The sequence below is a fragment of the Fundulus heteroclitus genome, chromosome 5, assembly GCF_011125445.2.
Source record: "Fundulus heteroclitus isolate FHET01 chromosome 5, MU-UCD_Fhet_4.1, whole genome shotgun sequence".
Taxonomy (NCBI): Eukaryota; Metazoa; Chordata; class Actinopteri; order Cyprinodontiformes; family Fundulidae; genus Fundulus; species Fundulus heteroclitus.
Window position 1 is genome coordinate 17863574 of NC_046365.1, and position 27908 is coordinate 17891481.

At 38.4% G+C, this 27908-nt stretch overlaps 1 protein-coding gene across 6 annotated transcripts in view; it reads left to right on the forward strand.

The window, feature by feature from the left end:
• The window catches only part of npnta (nephronectin a), an 85620-nt gene that overhangs the window by 18134 nt on the left and 39578 nt on the right, over positions 1-27908 (forward strand). For 2 of the 6 annotated variants that reach the window (XM_036137043.1, XM_012882211.3), the window contains exons 3-5: positions 4327-4377; positions 9816-9908; positions 23548-23643. The exons of 1 other annotated variant lie outside the window; for it this stretch is intronic. In XM_036137043.1, coding sequence (XP_035992936.1) covers positions 4327-4377; positions 9816-9908; positions 23548-23643 — 240 coding nt within the window. The remainder of the gene's footprint in view (positions 1-4326; positions 4378-9815; positions 9909-23547; positions 23644-27908) is intronic. 3 more of the 6 variants (XM_012882212.3, XM_012882213.3, XM_012882215.3) reach the window with 3 other exon arrangements.

Consider the following 27908-nt stretch of genomic DNA (forward strand, 5'->3'; position numbering starts at 1 on the left):
CACCATCTCAGGGTTAAATGACAACAGCCCTGTAAGCCCTGACATATGTGGTCATGAAATCCTGTGTTGCTGCATCTGAGAGAGATATCAGCCCCCCCTGCTGGAAACCCTTTGCAGTTTGCTAACCAGGCAAACAGGTTGGCAGATGATACCGTCAACCTGGGGCCACATTTTATTCTGCACCACCTCAACTACCCAGGGACGTCCTGTTTGTGGACTGCAGCGTGGCTTTCAATATCATCAACCCAGATGTCCTCCACCAGAAGCTTTACCTGTCAGTGGACCCACTGGTGTGGTCAGAACAGCCTCCAGCTAAACCTGCTCAAGACTGTAGAAATGATGGTGGACAGCCGGAGAACACTCCCCACTCTCACCACCACTGTGTCTGCTCTGGGTCACCTCCAGTTCCTAGGAAGTGATCCTTCCTAGGAACTGGATCCTTCCAGAAGTGATCTTTCCTCGGGTCCCACTCTTTCTTGGGACCCGAGCTGGTAACATAGACTCTGTTTGACAGAAGGCCCAGTAGAGACTGTACTTCTTGCTGCAACCAGGAAGTACAGCCTTCCACAGGAGCTGCCATGATTCAGTTTATCCTGCATTCATCCATAACTGTGCCATTGAGTTCATCCACAAAACAGGACAGTTTCAATCTACGACAAACAATTAGCTCTGCAGAGAGGATCATCAGGGCTGATCGTCCCTCTATCTGGGACTTGTACAGGTCTAGGGTCAGCAAAAGGCCAGCTAACATCTCTGCAGATCCCACACAAAAACTGTTTACACTTTTTCCTTCAGGTCGGCACTACAGAGCGCTATTTGCTAAAAACAGGCATCTCAGAGACAGATTCTTCTGCCAGGCTGAAGAATCCTTGACAGAGTGCCCAGATCAATACTATGCATATTCGCACCAATCCAACCATGTTTTCCTCTTTTGTAAAAAAAACTGTGTATACACAAATACAAATAAAATCGTTTGCCATTTTAGGATAAAATAAGAATTCCTTTATTGTCCCACAATAAGGAAAGTCAGATGTGACAGTGGCAAACACACAATTATACACAATTATTAGCCATGAAAAGAAAAACTAGTCTAATTTTAAAAAATAGCTCTAAAGAAGCATCAAGAATAGAAGATAAAAGATAAATACCAGAGAAAATATTGCACAATTATTGAACTGGTATGAAACATTGAAATTTATTCAAGTCTGTTATTCCTAAAACGTCTTCAATGAGGGCAAAGTGGAACCAAAGTCAATTCCCTTGTTTGTCTGCACAAACTTGCCGATCAAAGTTAATTCTGATTCAAAAGATATATTCTCACGTTGTTTTTGTCCTATTTGTTACTTTGACCGAAAACCTAAGAAGAGAAACCACATTCACATTCGTAACCATCCTTTTTTTAAAAAAAATAATGTAATCAACTGTAAGGTTAAACGTGGTCAAAATGAAGTTCTAATTTCAACACATTTCCGGTGGAAAATGCAAGTTAAAAATGGACCGCATCCTGTCACCACTGCAGCATGTGTGATTAAAGGCTGCAGCTTCAACTGGCATGTAGAGAAATCCATAAAAAGTGTGCATGGGTAAAAGGCATTGAGTGCCCGGCAATATTATCAATCCTTTAGCAAATTGTGATTGCCTTCCCACTCAGGACTGTTATCATAAAATCACTGTACTTGTCTCCATAAGCTGTGAGCATCAATGCTGAATGCAGAGAGGCAGACAGAAGTGTTATTATTATTGGAGCAATTTCTCACGAGGTTTTAGGGCTTGTTAGGAACAAGAATGGGTCAAAGTCACCAGGGACATATCTTAACATCTATTCGGGGATGATACACAACAAGATAATGTTCCTCCGTGTCTCTTCCTGCCTAAAATACACCAGTTCTACCAGTTAGACTGTATAACACTATCAGGTTTCATTTACACTTGGCATTGACTATGAAAACACATGGAACTGTTAATTAACATTGTCTTTTCCATAATTGGCTCATTACAGCATGTTTGTCAAACTATATTGATATAAATGAAGAATAGCAGTATGGTGAATATCTAGCAGATAATGCAGTTGTCTGTTGCACCTTTACCAGGGCATATATTATATCTCATATTCCAGATGTTTGAAGTTAACTGCACCTTCATTTTTTTCTGAATTGACTTGGATCTTCCCATACTAAAAAGGCAAAAACTACACAAATTTCCTTCGCTGTGTGAAGGAACTGGTTTGAGCCTCATCTCCGTGGATCAGGCGTTATAATTTCCCCAGAGGTCCTGGTGGATTTTACAAATCCTCGGAGACCAGGACTTAGTTTGATTGAGTGCCGGCTTTGTTTCTTTGGATGCTGTGGGCCGGATTAAAGCCAGACTTTTGAATTGGTAATGTGAGCTAACAAGTGAGCAACGAAAGGAAAAGTGAGACCTCAGATTAATTCTTTTGTTTTTTTTATCGGGACTTCTGAGTGGTTTCTTTCTCGTGGGTTCTTACTTTCATTATTACTGGGCATTAAACTTATCTGCAAAGAAATGTTTGAGGGTTAACACAGCAGGAAATGTATCCAGTGAAAGAGGGATTTCAGCTGCACTACAAAAGCATCAATGTTACTAAAATAAGTGCAAGTAATATTAAGCAAAACAGCTATATAGTGTATAGGTCTCTAGTTCAATGGTTAGCTTTATGATCCAACAGGAAATATTTAACCTTTGTTTTAACCTTCACCTTTTAAAACAATTATTACGCTTAAGTGATATATTTGCTTTCTTTTTGTAGTCAGTTCTCTAAGTTAGATTAAAAACCCTGAGAGAAAATCAATACAATAAATAAATATCATTAATTTCCTACAAAAACATTTTAGAGCAAAATATTGTTAAAAATAAGGTTAAATAGTAGATCATATTGTCTTTTTGTTAAAGTAGCATTAAGATTAGGAAATATTTTGTACATGAACATAATACAGATGTTTCCTTATTTGGGGTTTTGAAGATTTCGATTGTAACACATCAATACTATCTTTTATTTTATGAGTTCACATTATCTGCCATAAGGTAAAGATGTCTTGGCATGTTTCTGTGTGCTGAGATTTGAAAAGGACCATATGTACAGCTTCTAGATTTTTTTTCCTACAGTAAACCCCTAAAAAGAGAGATTTCAATTTTAACAGATCTAATGTTGATTTGAGAGCGTCATAAAATCTGATGCAGTTTTTCCTGTCTTGCCTGGAATATTTGAGTGTCATATCCATAAAGTATATTTACCTGATGTTATATCAAATGAATTTAAATCTGCTACGTGAAAAGTCTATGTATTAGATGACTTTTTACTTTAGTCTGAAAACCTCTGGAATCTGACACAGCATTAAATGTTTAACTTCTGAAACTACTTGAAATTCTTTGTTCTTTGACCAAAATATCTGGGTAGTTTTTCACTCTGTTTTGAAAAGTAAATACTCTTTTTAACAATTTTATTCGAAAGTAGCATTTTAAAGACACAATTCTACCTTTAGCATTAGATCTGTTTACTGCAACATTTTTACAGGGGCTTTTTTTGGGTAATAAACAACCATTTTATCAGCATACAGTGAAATAAAACACTGTCTAACCAAACGGAGATGCATTTCAAAAGCATATACCAAACCAATAATATTGTTAGCTGAGAAAATGACTCTGAGGTATCCAAGTGGAGGAGAGGTGGTAATGTTTTCACAGGAAAGATGCTCCAAAATGAGGGTTTTCCATCAAACAAGTGTCAGGGCTAAAATGATGCTAGTTTGTGCCTTTTTGCTGCCGTTGGTACCAATAAACCTGTTTTTGACTCTAGCCTGAGGTCAGAACCATTGCAGTTAGGAGCTTAGGAAAAGTTGTGGTGTCCAGGTTTTTTTTTTTATTCTGCCAAATTAAAAAAGCACCTTACAAACAGAGCTTTAGCATGACTGAAATTTGGATTATCATTGGAAAAAGATTAGGTTAGGCCAGAGTGATGCCTTGAAGAGTAATAATTGGTGTGCATAATTATATCATCTGAAAATCTAACATTTTTTTTTGCCAATTTTGTGTATATTCTGTCATTCAAATATTGTTCAAGCATCCTGGACCTCAATTATAATCAGAATTTGTACTGTCAGTTTTCAAATGACCCCTTTTGAGAGACAACACGGAATATGTGTGACTCCAGGACTCCTAACTGTGCATGTGTGTTTTCCCTCGGCATGTTTGCTTGTGCATAAATTGACTAGAATGTGCTTTCTTATGCTTGCCTTTTGTTTTTGTTGTGTTCTCCTAAGAACTAAACAATGCCCTTCATTTTTGTGTGTATGGCTACTTGTTTTGCAGCTTTCTTCGCCTTAACTCACAGAGTAGTCGGGATAAGGTGCCAGCCCCAAGGTTAGCTTCACACATATTTTTTTGGCAATAACCTAACTAGACGTGCAATGCTGGGGGCACATCCTCTGAATCGTGCACTCGCTCATTTATTTATAGCCTATCACCCCCAACCCCCCCAGCACTAAGTAACACCTCACTCCTCTTGCCAGCAGCGAATGTCTTTCTGGCCTCATATCTATGCAAATAAATTAAACTATGCAGGCCATATTTTGCTTAAAACCTGTCTAGCATAAATTATGGCTGTTTTTAAGGGACTTATTAAGGTTTAATTGCTCATCTGGTCAGCCTGTTGGGATATTAATCTGACCCTAAAAGCATAAACCTAGATGTGTTTAACCATGATGTGGCATTTATGAAGTAGCAATGCTGATCAGTCTAGCTTTTTGTATGACAAAATTATGAGATAAAAGTATGAACAGTTTCAAGATGTGCAAAGTGAAAATTAAATATTCCTGGTTGCAGTCTCTCTAGTATTCTAGTTTCATGTTTCATTTTGTAAGAGCGTGTAAAACAAGTGTCAAGGAAGGTGATAGGTAGACTGCATCAGCAGACAATTTGCGCTTCATCTTGGTGGATTTTACTCACAGACATTTTTATTTCTGCCAATTATAAGAAGGAGGTTGATGCATACTTGTCTCTCACAGTTTTCCATCTTAAAAAGCCCAGGTTTTTAAAAATTGAAAAAAAATAGAAAATAAACCAAACAATACAATCTATACAAAGTAGTGGGAATTAGTATTAGTTTAATTTACTAACCCATCTAAACTACATGGTTTGAAAATTATAACCCTCCATACAGTACAGCTCTAAATGTTACTGTTAAAAAAATAAATACTGTACAAAAAAGAAAACCCTTCATTTGGTTGAACCCGATGATGCAGTCCATGACATTGTGAACCTATACAAACAGGAAATACTGGGCCAGCCCTTTCCAAAACACATGTGCTGGATGTGGGCTCTGAACAAATGGATAAATAGTGGCGAGTAAATAAAGAGAAACATTAACAGAAATCATTTACCAGAAATTTAAGTTACCTAAAGATTCAATGGTGTTAAAAAAAAAGACATATGCTTGGATGTAAACATTAACAAAATGCTACCACATAGAGACCAGGGATAGTATGCCGAAAAAAGTTACAACAGCTTTGTTAAACTAAAGCATTATGATTAATTATAAAATTAGATTAAATGAATTATGAGCATCCGTAAGGGGCAATTGGTCAATCGATATAATCTCAACCACTTTGTCACAGGTTTACTTTATATTACACAAAAAAGTAATAATCATACTGGATATAAAACATCTAAACACCTTGATTGATAAATGGTTTTGAAACTTTTGCTACCTTTTTAATAGTATTTATGATGTGACTTCTACGACTCTTGACTATAGGGCAAAAAGGCAAAATAATGTGGTTTTATATGTGTACACACTGTTAAGTTAAGGCTTTGTTGAGGGAACTTTTGCTTTTGCAACACTTTTTATTTTTACAGCACTCGGTCTGTTCGAATAGGACTCTATCAGCACGGCACACTTTGACTTGAAAATATATGAAAGAGGGAATAGATGTTTTCTTCTAAGGAAAAGGCTTCCATCCTTTCCCACCCTACTCCATAGCCCAGACATATGAAAAATACCAGAAGGCTGTTGACACATGTACAACATGGCCAGTACTTGCCAGAAATGCCTGCAGATCATTTAATGTTGCTGTAGGCTCCTTGGCAGTTTTTCCTTGATAACAAGTTTTTCTTTTCATATTTCTGTAAATTTTGGATGTCCTGATGCATCTCAGTAATCTAGATAGGAAACAAAATTCAGTATGTCCTCTGGATAAGTTGTTCTTTGTTGAAACGTTTCGTCTCTTGTCCAAGAGACTTCTTCAGTCTGAGGAGTACATGTTGTACAGGCTGCTAATAAGGCTGAGTTTACCTTCACTCCTCAGACTGAAGAAGTCTCATGGAGAAGAGATGAAACATTACAGCAAAGAAGAACCCTTGCAGAGGATCTACTCAATTTTTTAATATCCATTATGGAAGAACATCCACTTCCTGATAATGTCACTGTTTTACACATTTGCTTCACCTGATGACTAATGTCTTAGCTGTGTTTGATGTTTTAACCTATGCCCTGAAAATTATTTGGACTCATCCTGACTGATACCTAAGATTCCACTGATGCTTTATCATTTACTTGTGGACTATGTCTTATAGCATAAGATGTGATTAAGAAAATTACAAAATGTTAATTTTGAGCTCAGCCACATCCCCTAGTATAATAACCAGGTGTTCACCCAGATCATTTTATTTAATATTTTTCTGTCTTAAAAAAACGTTTTGTGCTGGTTAAATGTCACCTTAAGGATGGAAAAAAATCTGAAACCATTCACCTTGTTCTCCATTTTTTAAATAAATAAAATAAATACATTTCAATAGGGGTAATGTAGACTTTTAATGACCACTGCAAGTAAGAATTACTTCCTCATCACAAAAACACAAAATAGATCCGTCTAAACACAAATTCTACATGTTTATCATCAGGTAACAAAACCCGTACTATTCTGAGACTTCTTTATTATTGTTAAAAATATCTTTGTTCAAATGAAAGACTGATAAAGTGAGTGCGTGTTTTTGTCTAAATGTTATAACCGTGTACAGGAAAGTGGGATCCCACATGCTATGTTTGGTCTACCAGCTGGCATGGCCATTTTTAGTCCTCCTCATCCTTTGCTGTGGTTAATGAGCACTGGACATTTCCCTGAGCTCTCTGGCAGACCAGAGGCTTGAAAATGCACTCTGAGGTAAAGCCTGTTGATGTTTAATCAAATCCTTCCATCATGTAGGAAGTGAAAATTAACCAAAAATAATTCAGAGGGTAACAGTCTAACTAAAACATCAGTGGCTTTCTTGCTTTTATGTCTGAACCAAACCAAGGTCTGACAAACTAATGCTTCACATCCAGAAAAGCTCTTTTACTTTCCGTCTGAAAATAGGGCTGTTTTTAATTTGTAACTGTAGGCTCTTAATGCACAGTGTGCGAACACCCAGGTCATTTCACGGACCTCTCAAAGTGGCTTAACAATGCCTTCATTCTTTTTGACAGAATAGCCCAATAAAGTTGAATGAGTCTGAAGATGTTATCTACTCCAGTTTAAGGACCCTCCTCACCCCCCTGTGCATTTTGAATGTGGTTTGAACAATTGTGCAAAGCTTCTTTTTCAGATCTAATATTGTAAATCTGTGTGCGTGCTTAAGGGTTTGACATGTCCTTCACTCAATGGCAATTCACGGAAATGTAAATTGAGATTTTGTGAATAGGCGTTTTTAAGCATTTAAAATGGACAGTGTGACTGTATGTTATAAATTAAAAATTGTTTAATACAAAATGGTTGAATGAAGGTTCTATTAACAATTTAATTTCTATTACTGTTTTATCATCATTACATTTACTGTGTGCACATACAACATATTAACTAAAAATACATTTGGTCATTAGATGAACTCCCACTACCCTGAAAGCCCATACTATTTTAGACTCTTGTGGATGAAATGCTAAAGCGACATGATGACAGAAGGAATACAGGCTTGGACAGTCATCAAAGCAATGTTCAACAATAATGCCTGACTGAACATGGGTGAATTGAGATTTACTTCCACCAAATGAAAAACGGAGCTAGTTGCTTCCATTATACTTCTTACCAAAGAAACGTTTCTTTTTCTAATTGACATTTTTAACTATGAAAACAAACTGTCTGCCACAGAACATTTCATAACCATTTGCCAATTGGTGAGCATCTTAGGAATGATTTGTCTTTTCATTATAGTCTACCATAAAAAAATATATATAGTTAGTTTAGTGATGAATAACCCAGCAGAAGGATTAATAAGATAAGAAAATAGTTTAATTCATGGATAAAACATTATATATTTATAGGTTCTTAGGTTTGGACAAAATAGCTTCATATCAATATGAAATTGATGAAGGTACAAATTTAACTGGGGCCAACAATGGCTATACCGATGTTAATGCTCCTATTTTGTGATTCCCTGATTCACAAAAAACAATGGACTGATCTTTTTTTTTTCACTTGAACTAGATGGCAGCATGTAAAGATAAAAAGATACATGTGCGTTCAGGCCCTTTAATTTTGTCCTTTCATAAGAAATATTTGGGAAATTACGGTAGAAAAAGTGTGTTTATCTCACAGTCTGCTGAAATTCAGCTTTTAAATGTCCTGTTTTAGAAATGTGAGACGTTGAGCAATGCGGAGACTTAATAAAACATTTTGTTTTATTTGGTGCGGTTAAGTATAAAAAACAGAAGCCACTGATTGTTTTAAATGCTGCACTTTTTGAATTCTGAGCATCTAAGCAAGCTAAATCGAAATTTCTCAGCGAGTCCTGAGCTGCAAACCTAATTGTCCTCCTGATTAAACACAAGAAGAAGGATACCAAAACTTAAAATATTCACGTGCCAGATTTATTTCAATAAACGTTGTGATATTTAGGAGCGTCAGCAGCAAATTCTGTAGCTACATCAAAATACAGTCTGGGTACTTTTGTACATCCGTCAGAAAGTCCAACAGATTTCACCACAGTCCCTGCCTCTCTTCCTCACTTCCTCTCTCACTCTCATTAATGTGCACCGACTCTTTTACAACAGTGACAATTAAATCCTCTGATGGCTGCCTTTTATGACATAATTAATTGAGCTTTTTAATGAAAATTAGTACCACTTGGCTCTATCAGACGTGCTCAGCAGCAACTGCAGTGAGCGCAGACAGATAAGCAGGGCAGGCCTCCAGCTCACTAAGATATAGAACACCGAACCAGTGAAGCTGGAAGGCTTCGTCTTTGTTCAGACTCAAATAATCAACCTCCACGCACAGTGTAAAATCTGGAGGGCAGCTCTTTACTCAGGAACTAATTAAAAGCTTCTATTTGGGTACTTTCATTGTTTCAGCTTCTGTCTCATATTCAAATATCCTCCCTGGTGATTCCTTGTGAGCTCTTTGCCAGTGTAAATATCAGTGGTGGGTTAGCAGCCAGCAAATGAACAGGTTATTGGGTGTTAAAAGGTCAAACTTCTCACTTTTCACCTGCAGGGAGAAAGGATTTATTTTTCTAAGATCAGGCACGGCTAGAAAAGCTGGACCATACGTTGTGTTTGGCTCAAAAGGATTTCCTCATTCCCATTATTATCATGATAATAACCCAGTCACACAAGAAGAAACAAAACAAGCACATTTCCTATATGAATAAGACATGATGCTGCCTTATTGCAGCTACAGTGTGGAGTAAACAGATGATTTAATGTTGGATGGGGTTGTGAAAGTTGAAAAGCAGCAGGATTATGTGCTTTTTCAACCAGCTCTGGTACAAGTTCTCTGTCGGGATGCTGCACTGATCTTTCTTGTCTTCTCTGAATCCTCTCTGAACAGCCGTGTGCCAGCCTGGCTGCAAGCATGGAGAGTGCGTGGGACCCAACAAGTGCAAATGTCATCCGGGCTTCACCGGCAAGACCTGCAACCAGGGTGAGTTCTCACAGGTTGCTGCGTTTATTACTAACAGGTCCGTGAAAAGGGCGACCTACACCTCAAAGTTAATCACAAAGGTGTTCTACCACAAAGCAACATGTGTGTGTGTTGCAAATGTATTCTTTTTCACAATTCATCACGTTACAACCACAATCTTAAACATACTTTATTGGGATTTTATGTTATAGATTAACACAAAGTTATCATGGAGTAGAGGAAGAAACATACTCTGAAAATTGTGTGATACATATTGTACCCCCTTTTACTATGAACCCCCTAAATAAAACACAAACAACTGCATTTAGAAGTCATCTAATTAGTGAATAAAGTGCAATCTATCATTCACAATCTACTTTTACCTAAACTGAGAACATCAACAAGAAAATTGATCAGATTCAACAATTAAGTTTAGGACAGGGGTCTTGACTTCCGGTCCTCAAGGTATTTTGCAAATTTTAGATATGTCCCTGGTCCAACACACCTGTATCAAATGGCTCCTCAGTCTACTAGTCAGTCTGTTAGTGTATTCATATAGCACCAATTTATAACACAGCACATCACTCCTAAAAGATCAACCACATTGAGAAATGTGGTGGTGGTAGCATTAGGTTGTGGGTGTGCTATTCTTCTGCAGGAAAAGGGCAGCTGGTCGGAAAGATGGATGGAACTAAAGATGTGGCTATCCTGGAAGACAACCCATTAGAGGGTGCAATGACTTGTGACTGCTACGGAGGTTCACCTTCCAGCAGGGCAATGACCTAAACTTACATACAGTGCTACAGTGGAATGGTTTAAATTCTAGATCAAAGCATATTCATGTGTTTGAAGTGTCCAGTTGAAGTCTATGTCCAATTGAGTATCTGTGGGAAGACTTGAAAATTGATGGCCACAAATCCTTGACATCTAATCTGATTAAGCTTCAACTAAGAAAAATGGGGGAAAAATCTCTTTAGATATGAAAAGCTAGTTGCGACATACACCAAAAGAGTAAACGTCACATTTGCAGGAGTTATATTTGTAAAAAATAAACTGTAAGATATGAATGATTTTCATTCCATGTTGCAATATGATTACTTTGGGGTGGGTTTATTTCATAAAATCCCAATAAAAAAAAAAAAAATTGAACTTTTGTGTTTGCAACTTGACAACATAGGAACATTTCTCAGGGAATAAATATTTCTGCAAGGCTCTGTACGAGCCTATTGACATGTACATTTTTCAGGAGGAGCATAAGTGAAGGACAATTCCAGCCCCAGAGAAACAGCAGCGTAATCAATGTGTTTTGTGGCCAGAGCTGGAGCACTAGCTGGTTTTCCTTTAGCTGACAGGAGTGAGGAGCTTTAATCATTGGGGAAGAGGTGCAGAAAGAGGGCTGATTCAGCTCAAATGGAAATGAGAATGGGCCATGTTGAACGCATCCTGCCTTGTGCAGATAATATCTCAATTACCTGATGTGTGATAACCAAGTACAACAGATGCTATTTAAAGTGCTTCTCCTGGAGTGTGTGTTTGGGGGGTATTGGCAGTTTGGACATGTTTTAAAGTATAGAAGCTCCTCAGTTAGCTCTTCGTGACGTGCGTCCTAGCAGCTTAGATTACCTGTGGAATTCACGCCCTGAGACAGGAATAGGATAGTGTGTAATTAAAAACAAGAGAGAAGGAGGAGGGCTTGTTGAAAATCCTTTCCGGAATGTTCCAAATGACTCATCCTGTGTTTTGAGGCTATTGGCGGCTCCTGACTGCTGGCCCAGACGGCTCTACTTTGTCCTAATCTGCAACAAAAGGGAAGAGGAAAAGGGATCTGCATCCCATATTCAGCCACAATAGACCTTGTTTCCAAGCATTCAGAGCTGGTTTTCCTACAAATGGGATCCAAGTACATTTAAAGATGAAGCAGTATCGTACAATACCACACTACTTTTACCTATAATATACTTTAAAATGAAAAAGATCCACAAAGTCACAAAGTAATTTGAAAATACAGTCAAACCTCTTAAAATGTGTCAAAGGCTCAAAGCTAGGGTCAGCAATTTTTCTGGAAGTTTCCCCAAGTTCCTTTTGCAATAACTGCGCTCGCGCAAGACTGTCTTACCTTGCTCTTCAGGGGGTTCACGTGAAAAAAATCCCCCTAATCCACTCTGGTCTTATTTCTTTCTACTGAGTCCTTCCTCTTCCTCTCATAAACATGAGCATGGTTCGCTGTGACTCTCAGTCATGTTCAAAGTCTATGGTGAGAGCAGCGGAGCTACTATAAACGGCTAACCGCTAAGCTAAGCTAACCTAGCCACTAAGCTAACTGGATACATAAACACTAGAAGTGCGCATGCGCAACCAGCCAGCGGAAACTCACAAGGAACGAGCACGCACACTGGCGTTACGTGAGCGCGTCAGAATGATTGGTATGTGGGACAACCAATACTCCCGGAACTTGAGGGACAGAGGGAGATGAGTTTATAATGTCTATGGGCATACCTCTCAACTTTTGATTACAGTTGAGAGTGAGATTGGGGGGGGGGGGGGGGCTGTTGGTCGATTCAAGACGGTCCAACGGGGGGTGTTTTTTTTTTGCTGTTGGTCGATTCAAGACGGTCACTATTTTAAACGGACTTTGCTTTCATGTTACAGTTTGTAATATAACATGACGACTTACCATTTAATTTGCACGCAACACGGACCGTAGAAGTGTTTCACTTTGGATGAGGGAAACTTGTTTGCGCGGCGGCGGTCCTTGCATGCTGTGTTACCTCTACTACTGGACGTGCGGAAACCATTTTACCGCAATTTGGTTCCGCCATGACGCGAAGCGTCCGGACGCGTGCGTTTCAAGAGTGAGATTTTCATTGTAAGATTGAGATTTTCAAAGTAATGCGTGTGAGCGTGTGCAATTGATGAAATGCGTGTGTCACACGGTCAATGCGTGAGAGTTGAGAGCTATGTCTATGGGTGAGAACAGGAACAAAACTCTAACCAATCTTTGCCATTCGGTCCGAAGGGCATGGATGGCAGGATTGCCAACTATAGCTTTAAGCAAATAAATATGTTTTGAGAAGATTCTTAAACTCAAAAAGATAGATTGCCTGTCTAACATTCAAGTGCTGATCGTTCCATAACTTTGGAGCAGCTTTAGTGGAAGCACGGTCACCTCTAAGTGTGTTCTCGGTTTAAGGGACATTGAGAAGCTGCTGGTTGGCGGACCTGCAGGTAAATATCTGAATCCATTTTTAATTCCCAGATTAGTGATGATAGGTTTACCATGCTGTGTCAAAGAACAAAGATTAAAGGTGGAGGTCTCAGACACACCAGCACATCTGTTCTGCTTTGATGAGATGTAAAAATTTCAAAGCCGTCCAGGCCTGTATGTAACCAAAACATTTGAACAGTGAGTCTACTGAGATACCCTTTATATTTTGAGGAAGGAGATAAATCTGGGAGTCTTTCACTCAGCAGAGGACAGAAATACTGTTTCATCAAAATAGAGCCAAGGAGTAGCAGGTATTGAAAACTAAAGGGTCCTAAAGCCTTGCCCTGCTGGACCCCACATTGAAGAGAATCACCAAATTAGATTTGAACCACTGCAATGCAGCAGTCTTGACACCCACCCACTGCTCTATACAAGAAATGAAAATGTTACAATCCATTGTGTCAAAGATAGCAGTTTAATCTAGAAGCATAATGATAACACAGTCACCTGAGTCAGTTGCTAAAGATGCATATTTAAAAACTCGTAAGAGGGCAGATTCGGCACTGTACAAAGCTTTAAAACCAGAATGAAACACCTCTAAACATAATGTTCTTCTAAAAAGGCCATTAACTGCCTATAAACTATATTGAAAAGATAGTTTATTGTGATAAAAGGCAGCTTGGAGGTAGGCTGGAAATTTTCAAGAATATCAGGATCAAGAGCAGGTTTCATAAGTAGAGGCTGAATTACTGCCATTTAAAATTTGCAGGTATAACACCAGAGGACAAACTACTAATAATAACTTTATGTTCGATTGGTGTTGTAGAGAGGAAACCTCTTTAGATAGTTGAGAAGGGAGAGCATTATATGGAGAACCTGAGGGCTTTGGGTGAGCGACAATCGTCTGTAAAGTAAAGGCAACCATCTGCTGATTTTCCACTTAGCTGTATACATTTTCTGAGATTAGGATCTAAAAACTGACCCTGATTGAAGATGCAGTCTTGACCTTTACTCTGAACAGGTATCGATGGAAGTGGTTTCTGCTTAATTTGCTGCCGTTCTCTTGAAACTACTATCCTAATTCAGACTTCAGAAATTAACTTTTATCATTGAAATGCAGCATGTCCTGGGACTGATTTGAAGTTCACTATTGATGAGACAGGTAGACAATATTTTGAAGCAATATATCTGTTTTTGTTGCATTAAGTAATGACTGTAAGAAGAAGTCGACATGCACTTCTGACCAGCTGCTGTAGGTCAAAGATTTTGTTTTAGTTTTTTTTCCCAAAATGGTTTCAAATTAGTTTAGAAATGGTAACCTGGAGACCAGGTGGTTACTTAATAACTGCAGGCACAACCAGTAGAATGAACCGAACAATGCAAAATACACAAGTATCCATTCTCATGTTCAATGTTGGCCCATAATGATTTATATTGATTATAATTTAAATGAAACAACCACAACTGAAGATACTAAAAGTGTGTTAAGAAGAAGGAGATATAAGATGCAACTGCAGCCTTATTTTTTGTTTGAGTTACTTTTTATATGAAAGTTTCTATGCAAATACAGACGTCTTGCCTTTGCATTCCACATATATAATAGAGATGTACTGATTGGACGTTTGTGGCAATTGTTCACCTTCAGTTTCTGCTGATATAATTTTAGATGAGTCAGATTCTCTTTATGAATAAATATTTACTTCATTGATGTTTTTCTAGCTTTTCTGTCACAATCAGTAATCATGAATTACTGATGTTTGGAGTAGGGACAACACAACACAGAGTGTGAAAAATCAGTAGCTTAAAACAAGGACAAATAATTGCAGAATTAAAAGGGAAAATGTCTTCAGCTTCATATATTAGGTCAGAGCAGTTGGCATGGCTAGAATAAAAAAAAAAATGCTGGCCTCTGTGTGTATTCCCGAGAGAATCTAGATCCTCACATTAACTCTGAGATATCCAGACAGCTGCTGAATTTTCTGAGGTTAAAACCCCTTGAACTTTTTCATACTTTGTCACGTTACAACCACAAACACAACACTGATGGATTTTATTGGGATTCCTCTATCTCTGGTGTTTAGAGTTGTTTTCTTGATGGAACAACAGTATTGGTTTAATCTGAACACTGTACCTTTTTTTTTTTGGTAACTTTGCCCTGCTACAGGACTTATTGCAAATGGAAATTCTTTTGGCTTTCTTTCAAAGTTGGCTCCGGTCTTTATACATTTCCATATTTATGGACAGCATGAGTAATGGTTGTCCTGTCAATAGATTCTTCCAGGTAACCTGTGGATCCCTGCAGCTGCTCCAGAGTTACCTTGGGCATCTTGGCTGCTTACCTGATTAATGCTCTTCTTGCTCAGCCAGTCAGTTTAGGTAGCCTGCCAATTTTCTTTGTAGTTTTGCAGTGGTATCCATGTCTGGTATTTTGCTTCTTGATTATGCTTGCCCACCAACGGTTTCCAACACACCTCTGGCTTTTGCAGAACACCTGAATTTATACAAAGACTTCGAAAGGTGTGTTATTCAGGAAACAAAAATGAAAACCATGTAAATCATTTTCATTTCACTTCATTTTCATTCCACTCCTTTGTGTTGGTCCAGCACATTAAGTGATAAGGAGATGAGTCAAGGTGTGGGAGATGTTCACCAGGGAGATTGGCTGGATATGTCCACAACAGCAGGAAAGCTACCTACCTAAGCATCAGCAAACATTTTAAGTGCTTGGATCGGAAACTATGATCAAGGAATTTCTCTTGATCACTTAGGCAATTTCCAACATTTACATCCTTCATACAGTGCAATTTTCTCATTTGCACTAGATATTTGTACATAGGAATGATAACTGAGTAAAAATACCATGGGCGTCATGACTTTAGTGGTCTGCAATTCAAGACTCCATGATTTTAAATAAAAAAATATTTAACACAGTGCAATTGCTATTACTCCAAATAGTTGCCGAACAACTGGTGCAAAACATTTGGCTCTGTAGCATATGAGTTTGATTCCCTGCTGAGCCAGGCTGCCACTGTCAAAAAATGTCCCAGCCTTAGCGCACCCACCATCTTTGCTGACCATATGTGCTGCTGCAGCAGAATCAACACAACCACAGCTTAAATATAGCAGCAATGACCTAATAATACCATTACTGTGTCTCACACTGTGCTTTGCACACGCTTCATTCAACTCAGCATGCAGGATGCCTGAAACAAGCTGCACAATAAAATAAATTGTCACTGAAAAATAAATGCATACAATTTTGCAATTTCAAAGGAGTCTTTGGATGCAATATTTGGTAGGCTTTGTGATATCAGGTGCATCAAAACTCTGCTTGCCATAATATATTCATGGCTATGATGTTCTTTCACTGTCCCTAATGCCAACACCTGATGTATTTTTGGGTAACCAGGATCAGAAAGCAATGGGACAAAAATGAGGACAGGCTGACAATGAAAAAGGAAGAATGGTGAAAGGAAAATCTCATAATCAATATCTTATCTTGACTTACATACTTTCTGATTAATTCAATTAATGATTGTCTTGTCTGGTCAGCTAGGGGCAGTCATAGAGCGTTGAATTAGACTGTGATCTCACAGCTAAATTACATAATTACCAGTCTTGAAATAGCTGCGAGTCCCAGTATACATGCATGCTTTAAAATGCTTCAATAGAGGAAAGAAATGCTTTAATCTTATGAAAGGACTTAATGTTGCATACAATTAATGTTGCATTTCCTCACATTTATACAAAGAGAACAGTAACTTTGCTGTATGCCATCACACATGGCAAGGCAGAAAATGATCTAGCAGGTACACTCTCCACCCCTATAATGTTTCTGTTTTACTACACGTGAGATGTGAGAAAAACATAGTAGCCTTCTTATAGTCAGCCGACTCACTGTGTTACTCTATGTTCCATACAGCTGAAACAAAGCTCCAGTTATAACGTTCTCTGCCATCTCATTAAAAAATGGCTTTAAACCTTATGATGATGGTTTATGATAAGATGTAATTTTTTTTTTAATTGCAACTTTGCAAAACCTTGATGCACCTTGATTCTTGTAAACATCCCATGACCAATGTAAACATGTTTACCTCTACTTCAGACACTGTGCCTTTTATTCCCCTAATCGTGGTTTCCAGCTGGCTTATTTTAAAAAGTACACCAGAATAAATGGGAAAATGAATCCATTTTTTCATATTAAGCCAGTACATTATTTCAGGTTTTATTATCTCTTTAAAAGCCAATAATTACAAAGACCTTTGAGTCTTTTGTCCTCCTCCACATTTTCCACCGATTTTGTAGCTGTTCAGCTGAAAAGGTCATTTCGTGTGGGGTTTTATTTAAATAACCGATATATAAGAGACTGAAGTTTCCAGTAGACAAGAAAGGAAGGCAATTAATTGTTCCAAACTAGAATTAGTGTTCATAAACTTGTAGCTACATAAAGATGCTGTGCTCAACACACATTCTTGCAGCCTTAAGTGAGAGGTGTGGACAGATGCATCACCCTGGAGGCTTTCCGATTCACAAGCATGTCAAACGCCTTCAGAGCCTTGCTTACGATAGGCAGGGGCAAACCACGTGAGGATTTATTGCGGTCGAGACTAAAAACAAGCCCTGTGCTATAAATATAAATTTCTTTCTGAGTTAAGTTCTGAGGGATTTGTTTTACACTTTTAAAAGACTGAATGGGATTTTGATCAAAATCCTCTGAATGGATTATATTTACATAAATGTCATTATGTTCATCCTTAAATTATCAACCGCTCTGCTGTCAGGAATAATACCCGCTGCTCACTAAAACCCTATCACTTTCTTCAAGAAGGCCCCTCATCCTTCAGCGCAGAGGAGTGGGAGAAACACTTTGGCGAGGATATACGACTGTGCTCCTGCTGCACAAATAAACTCATTATAGGATAATCTGAGCAACAGTTTGGCAGCACGCTCCCACCGCCGATCTCAACATTTTAATAAGATGATTATTGCATCCAGGTGGATTTAATTAGGTGGAGATGACCTACTGTTTTGACACAATTAAAAGATGTTTCTGGCGGAGCGATGCCTCCAGATACAGTGTTCTTCTCTTACATCTCATCCATCAGCCAGATATGTGATTAATGCTTTTCCAACGCGTTGGATTAGTGCTGTGGTGTACGTGTTCCAATAGTTTTATGTATGTGTTTTTAAAGCGTGGCCTTACATTGGGATGTTTCAGTGCTTTGTTTCTCCAGAGACTGTTGGTTTTAAGAACTGATCCCTCTGTGTTACTGTTTGTCTTCCTAGACATCCCCTGGTTACAGCTGCAAGTGCTTAAAGTATGGCATGCGTGCAATCTCCTACTTGTTTTAAAATGTGTTTATTTGTGCTCTGTAGTTATACAGGTTCATCAAAGTCACATTTATTTGACTTTACAGGTTCATCTTAATAAAACAAAATACAACAGAAAGGTTACTTAATTTCATTAATTCAATTAAAAGGTACTGGAGAGCTGAGCGGAAAGAAAAACTGCAAGAGTTGTAAAATGAAGGCTATTGAAAAGTTTGAGGGAGATTTACAAGATGTGGTCTGCAGCTGGAGTCGGATCTTCGACACATGCAAAGATATCCAGGAAATGAGCTACAATCTCCACATTGCCACAAGATGGTCACCTCTATGCCACACGACATTGATGCAGTAATTCAAGCAAAAGGAGTCCCGACCGAAGATCAGTATGCTAACATTTCTTTGTAATTCCTTTTTTATAGTCATATTCCTATTTTTCATTAACTGTGAGCCATAAATCATATAAACAAACCAAAGAGATGCTTGAACTATATAAACAAATCTGGATAATGATCTTTTCACTTTTTGAATACATTTATTTTTGGTTTTAGTTCTTTCACATTATCCCACACATAAATTACCACTGTGAGATTCTGCCTCTTTGCAGAAGTCTGAAATGTAGAAGACTAAAAATATTTACATGTTTAGTCAGACTTGGTTCGAGTAGCAGCCTCAAGTCTCCACGATCACCATCCCATCGGCTTGACGTCTTTTTCTCCTTTTGAAGTTTTTCACATTCTTCTCTGCAGAAACATTCAAACACAACCAGGTCGGGTGGAAGGTCAAAACATGCTCCGTTTCTTGTTTTTCCAGAGATGAGGCCAGGACAGGAGGTGCAGACTCTGACTGTGTCGCTAAAGACTTTCAAATTCTTTTGTTTTACTGCTTTTACTGCTGTGAGCCAGAGTAGAAAATGTTTTGCACCTGGATAAGCAACCCTTCATCAATTCTACTAATCACCTGATTATTGTTAATCAGAAAGTATGTTTTCACTGATATTTATGTCCAATTCCCCTTAATTGCTCCTGCAGGATCTGCAGACTGTTTGATGAAATTGTAAAACCTTCAACCTAACATGGGATTGTGAGAACTCCGATGAAGCTTTTCACTAGAGGGAGTCTCATATTTTTCTTCATCCATCTTCCCGCAGTGTTGACAGCCAAACTGCAGAACTGTGTGTAGAATCACAACACACAGAAACTATTTTTGGGCAAGTCTGAAACATGAAACTTTTTATGTGTAGAGGAGCTCATTAATTGAAACTCAATGAAATTGCTTAAACTTTTTTAGATTAATTAAATGCAGTCAATAAACACATATACTTTTTTTAGTTAAACTCATGTATCTTACCTTGCAGAAGTATCTATACCCCTTGAACCTTTCCATGTGCCGACCCATCAAAATTACAGTGTATTTTACTGGGGTTTAACTTAACATTATGAGCTGCTATGTGTTGGTCTGTAAAGTGGAAGGAAAATAACATCGCCTTCAAGATTGACTACAAATGAAAAATATCCAAAGCGTGCCTTGCATTTTTATTAAACTCAACTAAATCAATACTCTGTGGAAACAGCTGTGAGTCTTTTAGGATGTTTCTACCAGTTTGGAAAATTTACCGACTGAAATTGTGGCGTATTGTTCAGAGTAAAACACCTGAAGCTCAGTCTGAATGCATGGAGAGCGTCTGTGAGAAGCAGTTTTTAATTCTTGCCTGAGATTTTTATTGTATTTCGGTGTAAACTTTAACTGGGGTATTCTAAGATATTGTCTCATCCAAACCTTTATTTTAGCTCCGGATTTAGTTTTAGTGTCACCTTAAGTGTTGGTCAGCCTCCATATGTTGTTTCGTTCCCTAACCCTAACCCCCCCTCCCCACCCCTCCCCACCCCATCCCCCAGATTGACTTGTTTTTAGCTTCATCCATCTTCACATGAACTACGTCCAGCTTCCCGATCTCTCCTGAAGGAAATAATAACCACAGTAGAGTGTTCTCACCAACATCTATCAATAAGGGGTTGGGTACTCGAGGGGATTTTGAAGATTTGTTTCTGAGAATCTGTCCTTTGTGTCACATCATGTTTATAGGGAAACAAGAAGTAATGGATTGCTTGTTAAAACTTAGCAGGTAATCTAGTCAGTTTAAGGTCATGTATGAATTACAAATTCCTTCTGTTATTCCAGCGATTTCTATGGGTGCCAGTAACTGTCACAACAGTGATATTTTTAAAAAATGAATGGGATTTTTCCCCCCCCCACCAATTCAATAAATTAAGTCATATTTTTTTTTATTTCTAAGCGTTAGATTATGTTAGAGCAAATAAAGATGGGTTTGTTTTTCGGCTTACCCCATGAGGGATTAAGCGGTTTGGAAAATGGATGGATGGATGGATGTTTTTCGGCTTTTGCTTCTTCACCGGGGGTTCAGCCAGATGCAAAGGTGGACCTATATTCCTATAGGAAACGCATTAATTAGAGCACAGCCCATAAAACATCCCGCATAATGGCAAAATGATCTCACGTGGATAAAGAGCAAAGCTTGAGCCTCCAGGTTGCTGCTACGAAGGGATTGTTCATTGATCAGATCAGCATCTTGCAGATCACTAAAGGGGATTTTCTTAGTTTGGAAGCATTTGATCTTATCAAATAATCCTGCAGAATCTGTCCAGCGGGGTATGTTGTTTTAAAGCTGATTTGTTTCTCTGTTTCTTGCCATGTAATAATTTGCATCCTAACAATTTAAAAATTAATACCTTTTGCAACACGAACAATTGAATGCAAATTGAAAAAAAAGGATGGTAGTTTAATTGTTTAAACTTGACATTAGTGACAGAAACATCAAGCAACTAATGAGGTTTAAGCTTTAGTATGAGCATCTACTTAATCTGGTGAACATTTTATAAAGTTTCTAAATGTATTTTTGAAGTTTCCTTTAATATCATCTCAAATAAAACATCCTTGCTCATTAGCAAGCTACCAATATAGTTTAAATGGGGTTTCTGGAATATTTTACTTGTGTATTCTGGCATTATACAGAAACAAATGTACTCTGTATTGCAGATGTATTCATATATTTGTAACCTTTTCACATTTTGTTAAAGCTTACAGAGAGCAAACAGTGGTGTGTAATGGCACAGTGGAAAGAAACTGATACATTTCTTTCAGCGTTTATTTTCTGATCAGTGCGTCTTGCATTTGTAGTTATCCCCCTTTAATCTAGAATCCCTTAAAAAAAGTCCTGTGCAAAGACTTGCCTGACCTAGTTTGGAAAATGTTTGTAATTTAATTTGTAGCCTTCATAAAACTGCTGTTCTATGAAGGCTTGAAAGGTTAATTTTAGAATATTAGTGAACAGCTGAAGGGAGATTGTTGTATGAAAAACGAAGAGTGTAGCACAACTACAAAATTACCAAGACATGCTTGTCCACCTAAGCGGACAAGGCCTGGAGAGTATAAATTAGAGAAGCCATGAGGCCCATCATAAATTTGGAGGAGCTGCAGAGATCCAGGGTCCCATGTCCTGAATGTTTTAGGTGTTGTCTTGGTTCAATACAACTGAACTTAACAAGTGCTTAATTAGCAGGCATCTGCAGACCTTGACGACATACTGAGGAGGTAAATCTGCCATTTGAATCAGATGTGTTGGAGCAGAGCCAACACTAAAAAATGAAGGATACTGGCCCTCGAGGACTGGATTTGGACATCCATGCACCATATAATTTTGGTAAGAAGAAAGCTAATATTTAAGGAAAACCACTTAAAGTTTGGGTTGTTGCCAGCTATGTAGGGGGTAAAGTAATCATATAGAAGGTGCTCCAGTCAGATGTGGATGTAAAAATTGTTTCCCAGAACTCCAGCACAACAGATCATCCCTCAACACACCATTCCCATAGTGAAACATGGTGGGAGCTTCCTCGGGCAGTGAGGATGTTTTTCTTCAGCCGGCATGAGGAAGCTGGTTAGAGTTGATGACGGATTGAGGTAAATACAGGGCAATCATGGTAAAAAAAAATGTTAGATGTAGCAACAGCCTTAAGATTGAGGAGAATGTTTATTTTCTAGCTGTACAACAATCCTAAACATACTTACAGAACAGTAGTTGCGTGGTTTAGACTGTAGCTCCTTCATATGTTAGAATGGCCTAGTCAAAGTTCAAACATTAATCCAATTGAGAGGACTCAAGAACTCCCTCCATCTATCATCTACACCCGCTTATCCTTGAGGGTTGTAGAGGAGAGCTGGTACTGATCTTCAGTGGTTATTGGACAGGAAGCAGATATTCAAAGACAATATTTATATAAACCAACTGAACTTGAATTCAAAATTCAATCTTGAAAACCTGGATCTTGCTATTTGTATATTTGTGCTATTTTGTGTTGATGTATTACATAACAATCACAGTGAAATGTTACAGTTTGTGGTTGTAAAGTGACAAGTTGTGGAAAAACCTAAACCCGTGGCAAGTGCTGCTTAAAGGTAGCAACGTTCTTCCGATAGGTTATCTCATCTCTCAGTGGAGGAACCGCTTGATTGAGTGTGTAGACTAGTCAAAGATAGATGTGTCATCTCCCTGTCACCCAACAAAAGCTGTTGTTAGTTTACTGCCGGAGGAAACCATGCTTGACTGACGGATGGTGCGACGCTCCCACAAGAGGGAGGGGCTGTCGTTCCTGAGTCTCAAATGTGTGTAATCCACCTCTGATTTCCCTCTTTACATGGAAACTTGATTCTCCTTTTTGAAAGTCCAGTCACACACCGACAATGGATCTTCTGAATCTGTGAGATACAGTTATCCCCTCAGATCCTATTTCACACCCGCCACAAAAAAAAAAAGCAATGCAGATGAGTGAAGACGGCTGGAGGAGGAGAGAAACTAAAATGCATTTGCTGTTCCTCTCATGACCCGTTCCCCAATCCGTGTAGCCGTCTTTGGTGAATAATGTTCCTCTTTTGCTTTCCAGGGGTTTGATGTAGTCACGGGCATTTTAATCCGTTGGTTGATGCTTTCCATTCTCACCGCATCTCTGTCTCTCTCTTTTCTCCTTCACCCCTTTATGTCAATCAAATGTACAACACCCTTTTCCATCACATTTCCCTTCTCCCCCCCTCTAACCTCTTTTCTTATACACAAAGAGGAGACGCTGGACTATTTAACCCCCCCGGTGTGGGGCGGCTACCTTCCCGTCTTTCTTCCCGTGGACCATCAGCCAGTGGAAGTGGTGACGGAGGGTGAGACTCTTCAATTAAGCCTCCCTTTCAGCAGTTTTTTTTTTTTCTGCTGCCTTCCAGCAACGTGCATGGTAGCGGCCACCTGAGGGGGTGTGAATGTCACTTTCTGCTGTTTACTTCCTACTTGCCGCTGCCCATGACAGATGAAGTGCCTTCCAGGAGCTGCAATTGAGCTGAAATGCCAGCATGATCACAGAGCATGTCACGGTTTCTTAGCACTGTATATTTTCTTCCCTTTCTCTCTCATATTTAAAAAAAAAAGCAACGAAAAAGATTTTTGGAATAAAAGAGCACTCACTATCCTATTTATTTCAGCCCCCAGAGTAAGGTTTCTTTCTTTCTTTCTCACTTTCTAGTAGTTATTAGCATGGTCCTACACCTACAGGCTCCACCAGAGCAGCTGCTACATGGCCTGTTTTACCTGATGTTACCTGCTCTAAAGACAAGTGAATCCCCGGGAAAGAGCTTTGCACTAATCCCTCTGTCAGTGGTAAAGGCGTGTCGGGAATGCTGCGTGGCACACATCTTTGGGGCTCGACCCAATAAATCAATCCACCCTGCGTAGCTTCAGATGTGTCTCAGCAGTGCTTTTACCATTCAGTGAACACCCCAAAGGGGCTTTCCAACTCTGCGGGAGCACAGGTTTCTTTCCACCTGGGGGCCAATTTCAGAATTTGAGCTGTTGTTCATGTCTGCCTGTTATCTCCCACGTTTTTTTTTTTTTTTTTTCATCCACCTGTGTCTGCACTGTGTTGACTGCCCTCTCTCTTGGTCTGTTTTAATTTTTGTTTTATTGTCTTTCTCCATAGAGGTCGCCCTGCCTCTGTCTTGTTTGGCTTGTGCTCATGCTCACTGCTCTTTAGCTGACTGAGAATTTGACTGTTTCAGTAATGCCTCATTTACATTTCTAAGATGTTTTTCAGTCCAGCAGGCGAGTGGAGACCTGTTTCTTTGCCATGCAGACAGTGGCCTGTTGCTATGGGGTCTCTGTAAATGCATTAATGAGGGTCTATCATAACTGAATATTAAGGGGCAAATATAATCAAATGCAAGTGCAAATCTCACGGTAACAACTCGCACTCCTTTATCATAGTAAAAACAAAAATCGAATTGTTTTTAAATTGAGCTTTATGTCATTGACCAAAACAAGGTAGCGCAAAACTGTGAAGTGGAAGAAAAATTATACATGATCTTCAAAATTCTTTGCAATTAGAAATCTGAAATGAAATGTGTGCTTTTATGTTCTGTCGCCTTGAGACTGAGGTGGAGGTTCAGGCAATGACCCTAAACATAAATGCAGAGCTACAGTGGAGTGGTTTAGATCAGGGCATATTCATATGTTAGAATGTCCCAGTCAGAGTTATTGCTCAAATCCGACTGGAAATATAAGGCATGATATGCAAATAAATGCTCACATGAAACCTGGTTGAGCTTGAAATACTTTGCAAAGAATAAAACATCTGTTTATTTAAATGACAACACAGTTAAATTACAATGAAAGAAATATTTTGACAGTGGCTAAGCACAAATGCATGACAAGATTCAAAGATACTTTATTGTCACCGTGTGCTACCGTGGTGAAATTTCTTATTGGCCACTCCGGCTAAGAGTATACATAAAAGAGAGACAGACAAAAAAACAAAAAAAAAACAAAAAAAAAACAGGCAATGAACAAGGCTTACAGACCAATCTGGTTGATATTTCTTTAATGTTGAAAACCATGTATAATTTTTCTTCTACATTACAATTATCCACTTTTTTGTGCAGAAATGTACATTAAAATGGGTTGCTGTTGACCCCCCCCCCCCAACCCATCAATTAGCAGTTTGCTAGCAAGAACAACATCTGCATGGTTATCCAAAAAAATAAAAATAAAACAATGACTCTACAGTATTTTACATGTACCCATGTGTTGTAGCCATATTGGGATTTGCATCGCACAGGGACACATGTTCAGACCCGTAAATTAGAAATTATGTAGTTTATCTCTGCGCTTGCAGAACAAACATTCTGGATCATTTGTTCACTGTTGTAAAAAGGAAGCTTGTATCTAATGCCGTTTACTTGGTTTGTAATGAAGAAAATAAACGTCACATTCAGTATCTCCTTCCAGATTTATTTCTGCATCTTGTTATCCTCAATTAAAAAGTCACTAGGAGCAAAGCTTTAACATTTCTAAATAGTTTCTCTGTTGCAACAAGTGTTAACAAAATGACCCTAAGCTGTATATCCCCTAGTAGTCCCAGTGATGAAACACTGCTTTAAGCCTGGTGATACTTTGTAGGTTTAAACAGGCAAGCGTTCCAAAGCCTTGTTACATCCACTGATCACTCAGCCAGCATGGTGTCAGTAGATCAGAAACTTCTATTAATAGAAGAGGAGGGGATCATAGAAACCGTATAGCTGCTTCATCGTTCATCCAGATTAAACCTGCGGTGTCTTTTAAATGGCAAAGGTATGCAGCTCACCCTGCCATGTGTTCACAGAGCCAAACATGGGGCCATATATAGTGTTGCTAAGCCAGGGAGGCCCCACTTTTGATGTTAAATGCAGTCTATTTGTGATTGTTTTGCTGTATCTCAAACAAAGGGCAAGTAGCTGTTTATGTTTTTCTTTCAGGGCGTGACTTGATAGCTAAGGCAGGAGAAAGCTCAGAGACAGACATGAGTAGCGTAAACAACCTTATTTAAACAAGAGGTGCTGCAAAGGTGGGCTGAACAACAAGAACTGAAACTAAACAGAGGACACAGCGACTGAGACAGTCGAAGCAAGGGTTAGAACCGGCAACTCGCCAGGTACTCTAACTCTTTTTGTCAGGAATCAATAATTTTCGCAAAAAAATTCAACCAATAATCAAAATGCACAGCATGATCCTTTGAGCTCTATGTTCACAACTATTTAAATAGTTCTGGACAGCAAATTAGAAGACAAGAAGTATTCTAAATCTCATTAATGCTTGTGTGAAGTTAAGTTAATTTAAATGGTTCCAAACACTCCTAATTCAGCTTTAGCCCTTCAGTAAAGCCTTTATGGTAGGCTATTATAGCCTAACTGTTAAAGTAAATGGATTTAAAGAACCCTACCCTGCTTCTTATCTTTTCCTTTAACCGCAGAAGTAAAATGTTTAAAACAATTACAACTGATGAACTACACATTTATGAGAATAATATATTTTCAGCTCTATTTACCTATCAATAGGTTTACGTGTGTGTTTTTTTTTTTTTTTCCAAAAGAGATTTCCAATCAGTGATCTCTGGCTGCTTTACAATCTCTAGATTTTGTAAAACTTGCCTTGCCAGTTCTGAGTTGTCTTTTAGAGCTATAAATAACAGATAAAAAAAAATGAAATAATATATATATATATATATATATATATATATATATATATATATATATATATATATATATATATATATATATATATATATATAAAATAGAAAGAGTACTGTCATACCGTGTAAAAGAGCAGTTACTGTAAATCAGGTTTTTTCCAATTTAAAGCAAAAGCAAACTACTTTGGAGTTGACATTTTAAAATCCCTTAAACATATTATACTAGCAATTACAATGCGTAGCATGATTAGCAATACTAGATGTAAACACTGGTCTCTGAGTGAGAGAGTGCCAACGAATTAGCTCTCTCTGCAAAATCTTGGAGTCGTTCATTGCCCTATGATTTCCAGAAAACTGCCAACATTATCAAAAATCAGCGCACTCCAAAAGGAAAGTGGTTGGAAGCTCAAACCAATACAACATAACACAATACAACTTTACTATAACACATTCAGCCTTTCTGGTATCTACTAAAGTGGCTCAGGGACAATTGGTTCCTTCACCAGTGCAACGAAATTAACCCAACGAGGTAACTAATTGATTTCCTGTTGTTGGTGATCCCTTTTTTTTTTTGTACCCAAAAAAACAAAACTAAGTACAAAGTGACAATTTCTGAGTTTCTACTGGATCTGTTACTGGTCTTGGCTAGAGATCATGTGAGTCTGGTCACAAATTGATTTCTCGGAGCACCTCTCATTTCTAGTCAATAGGTGAGAAGCCGGGAGCATTTAGGAGAGGTCACCAGTTCATCACAGAGCAGCTGAAAGACATACCGGGTCCAACAACCATGCACACACAATCGAACAGCAATTTACATGGACCAATAATCCTAACATCGATGTTTTTGGACTGTGGGAGGGAGCCAGATTGCGTGGAAAGAATCACAATAAATACTTCCACTTGCTTTTAAAACTGGCAAGTGAGTCCTGGGGT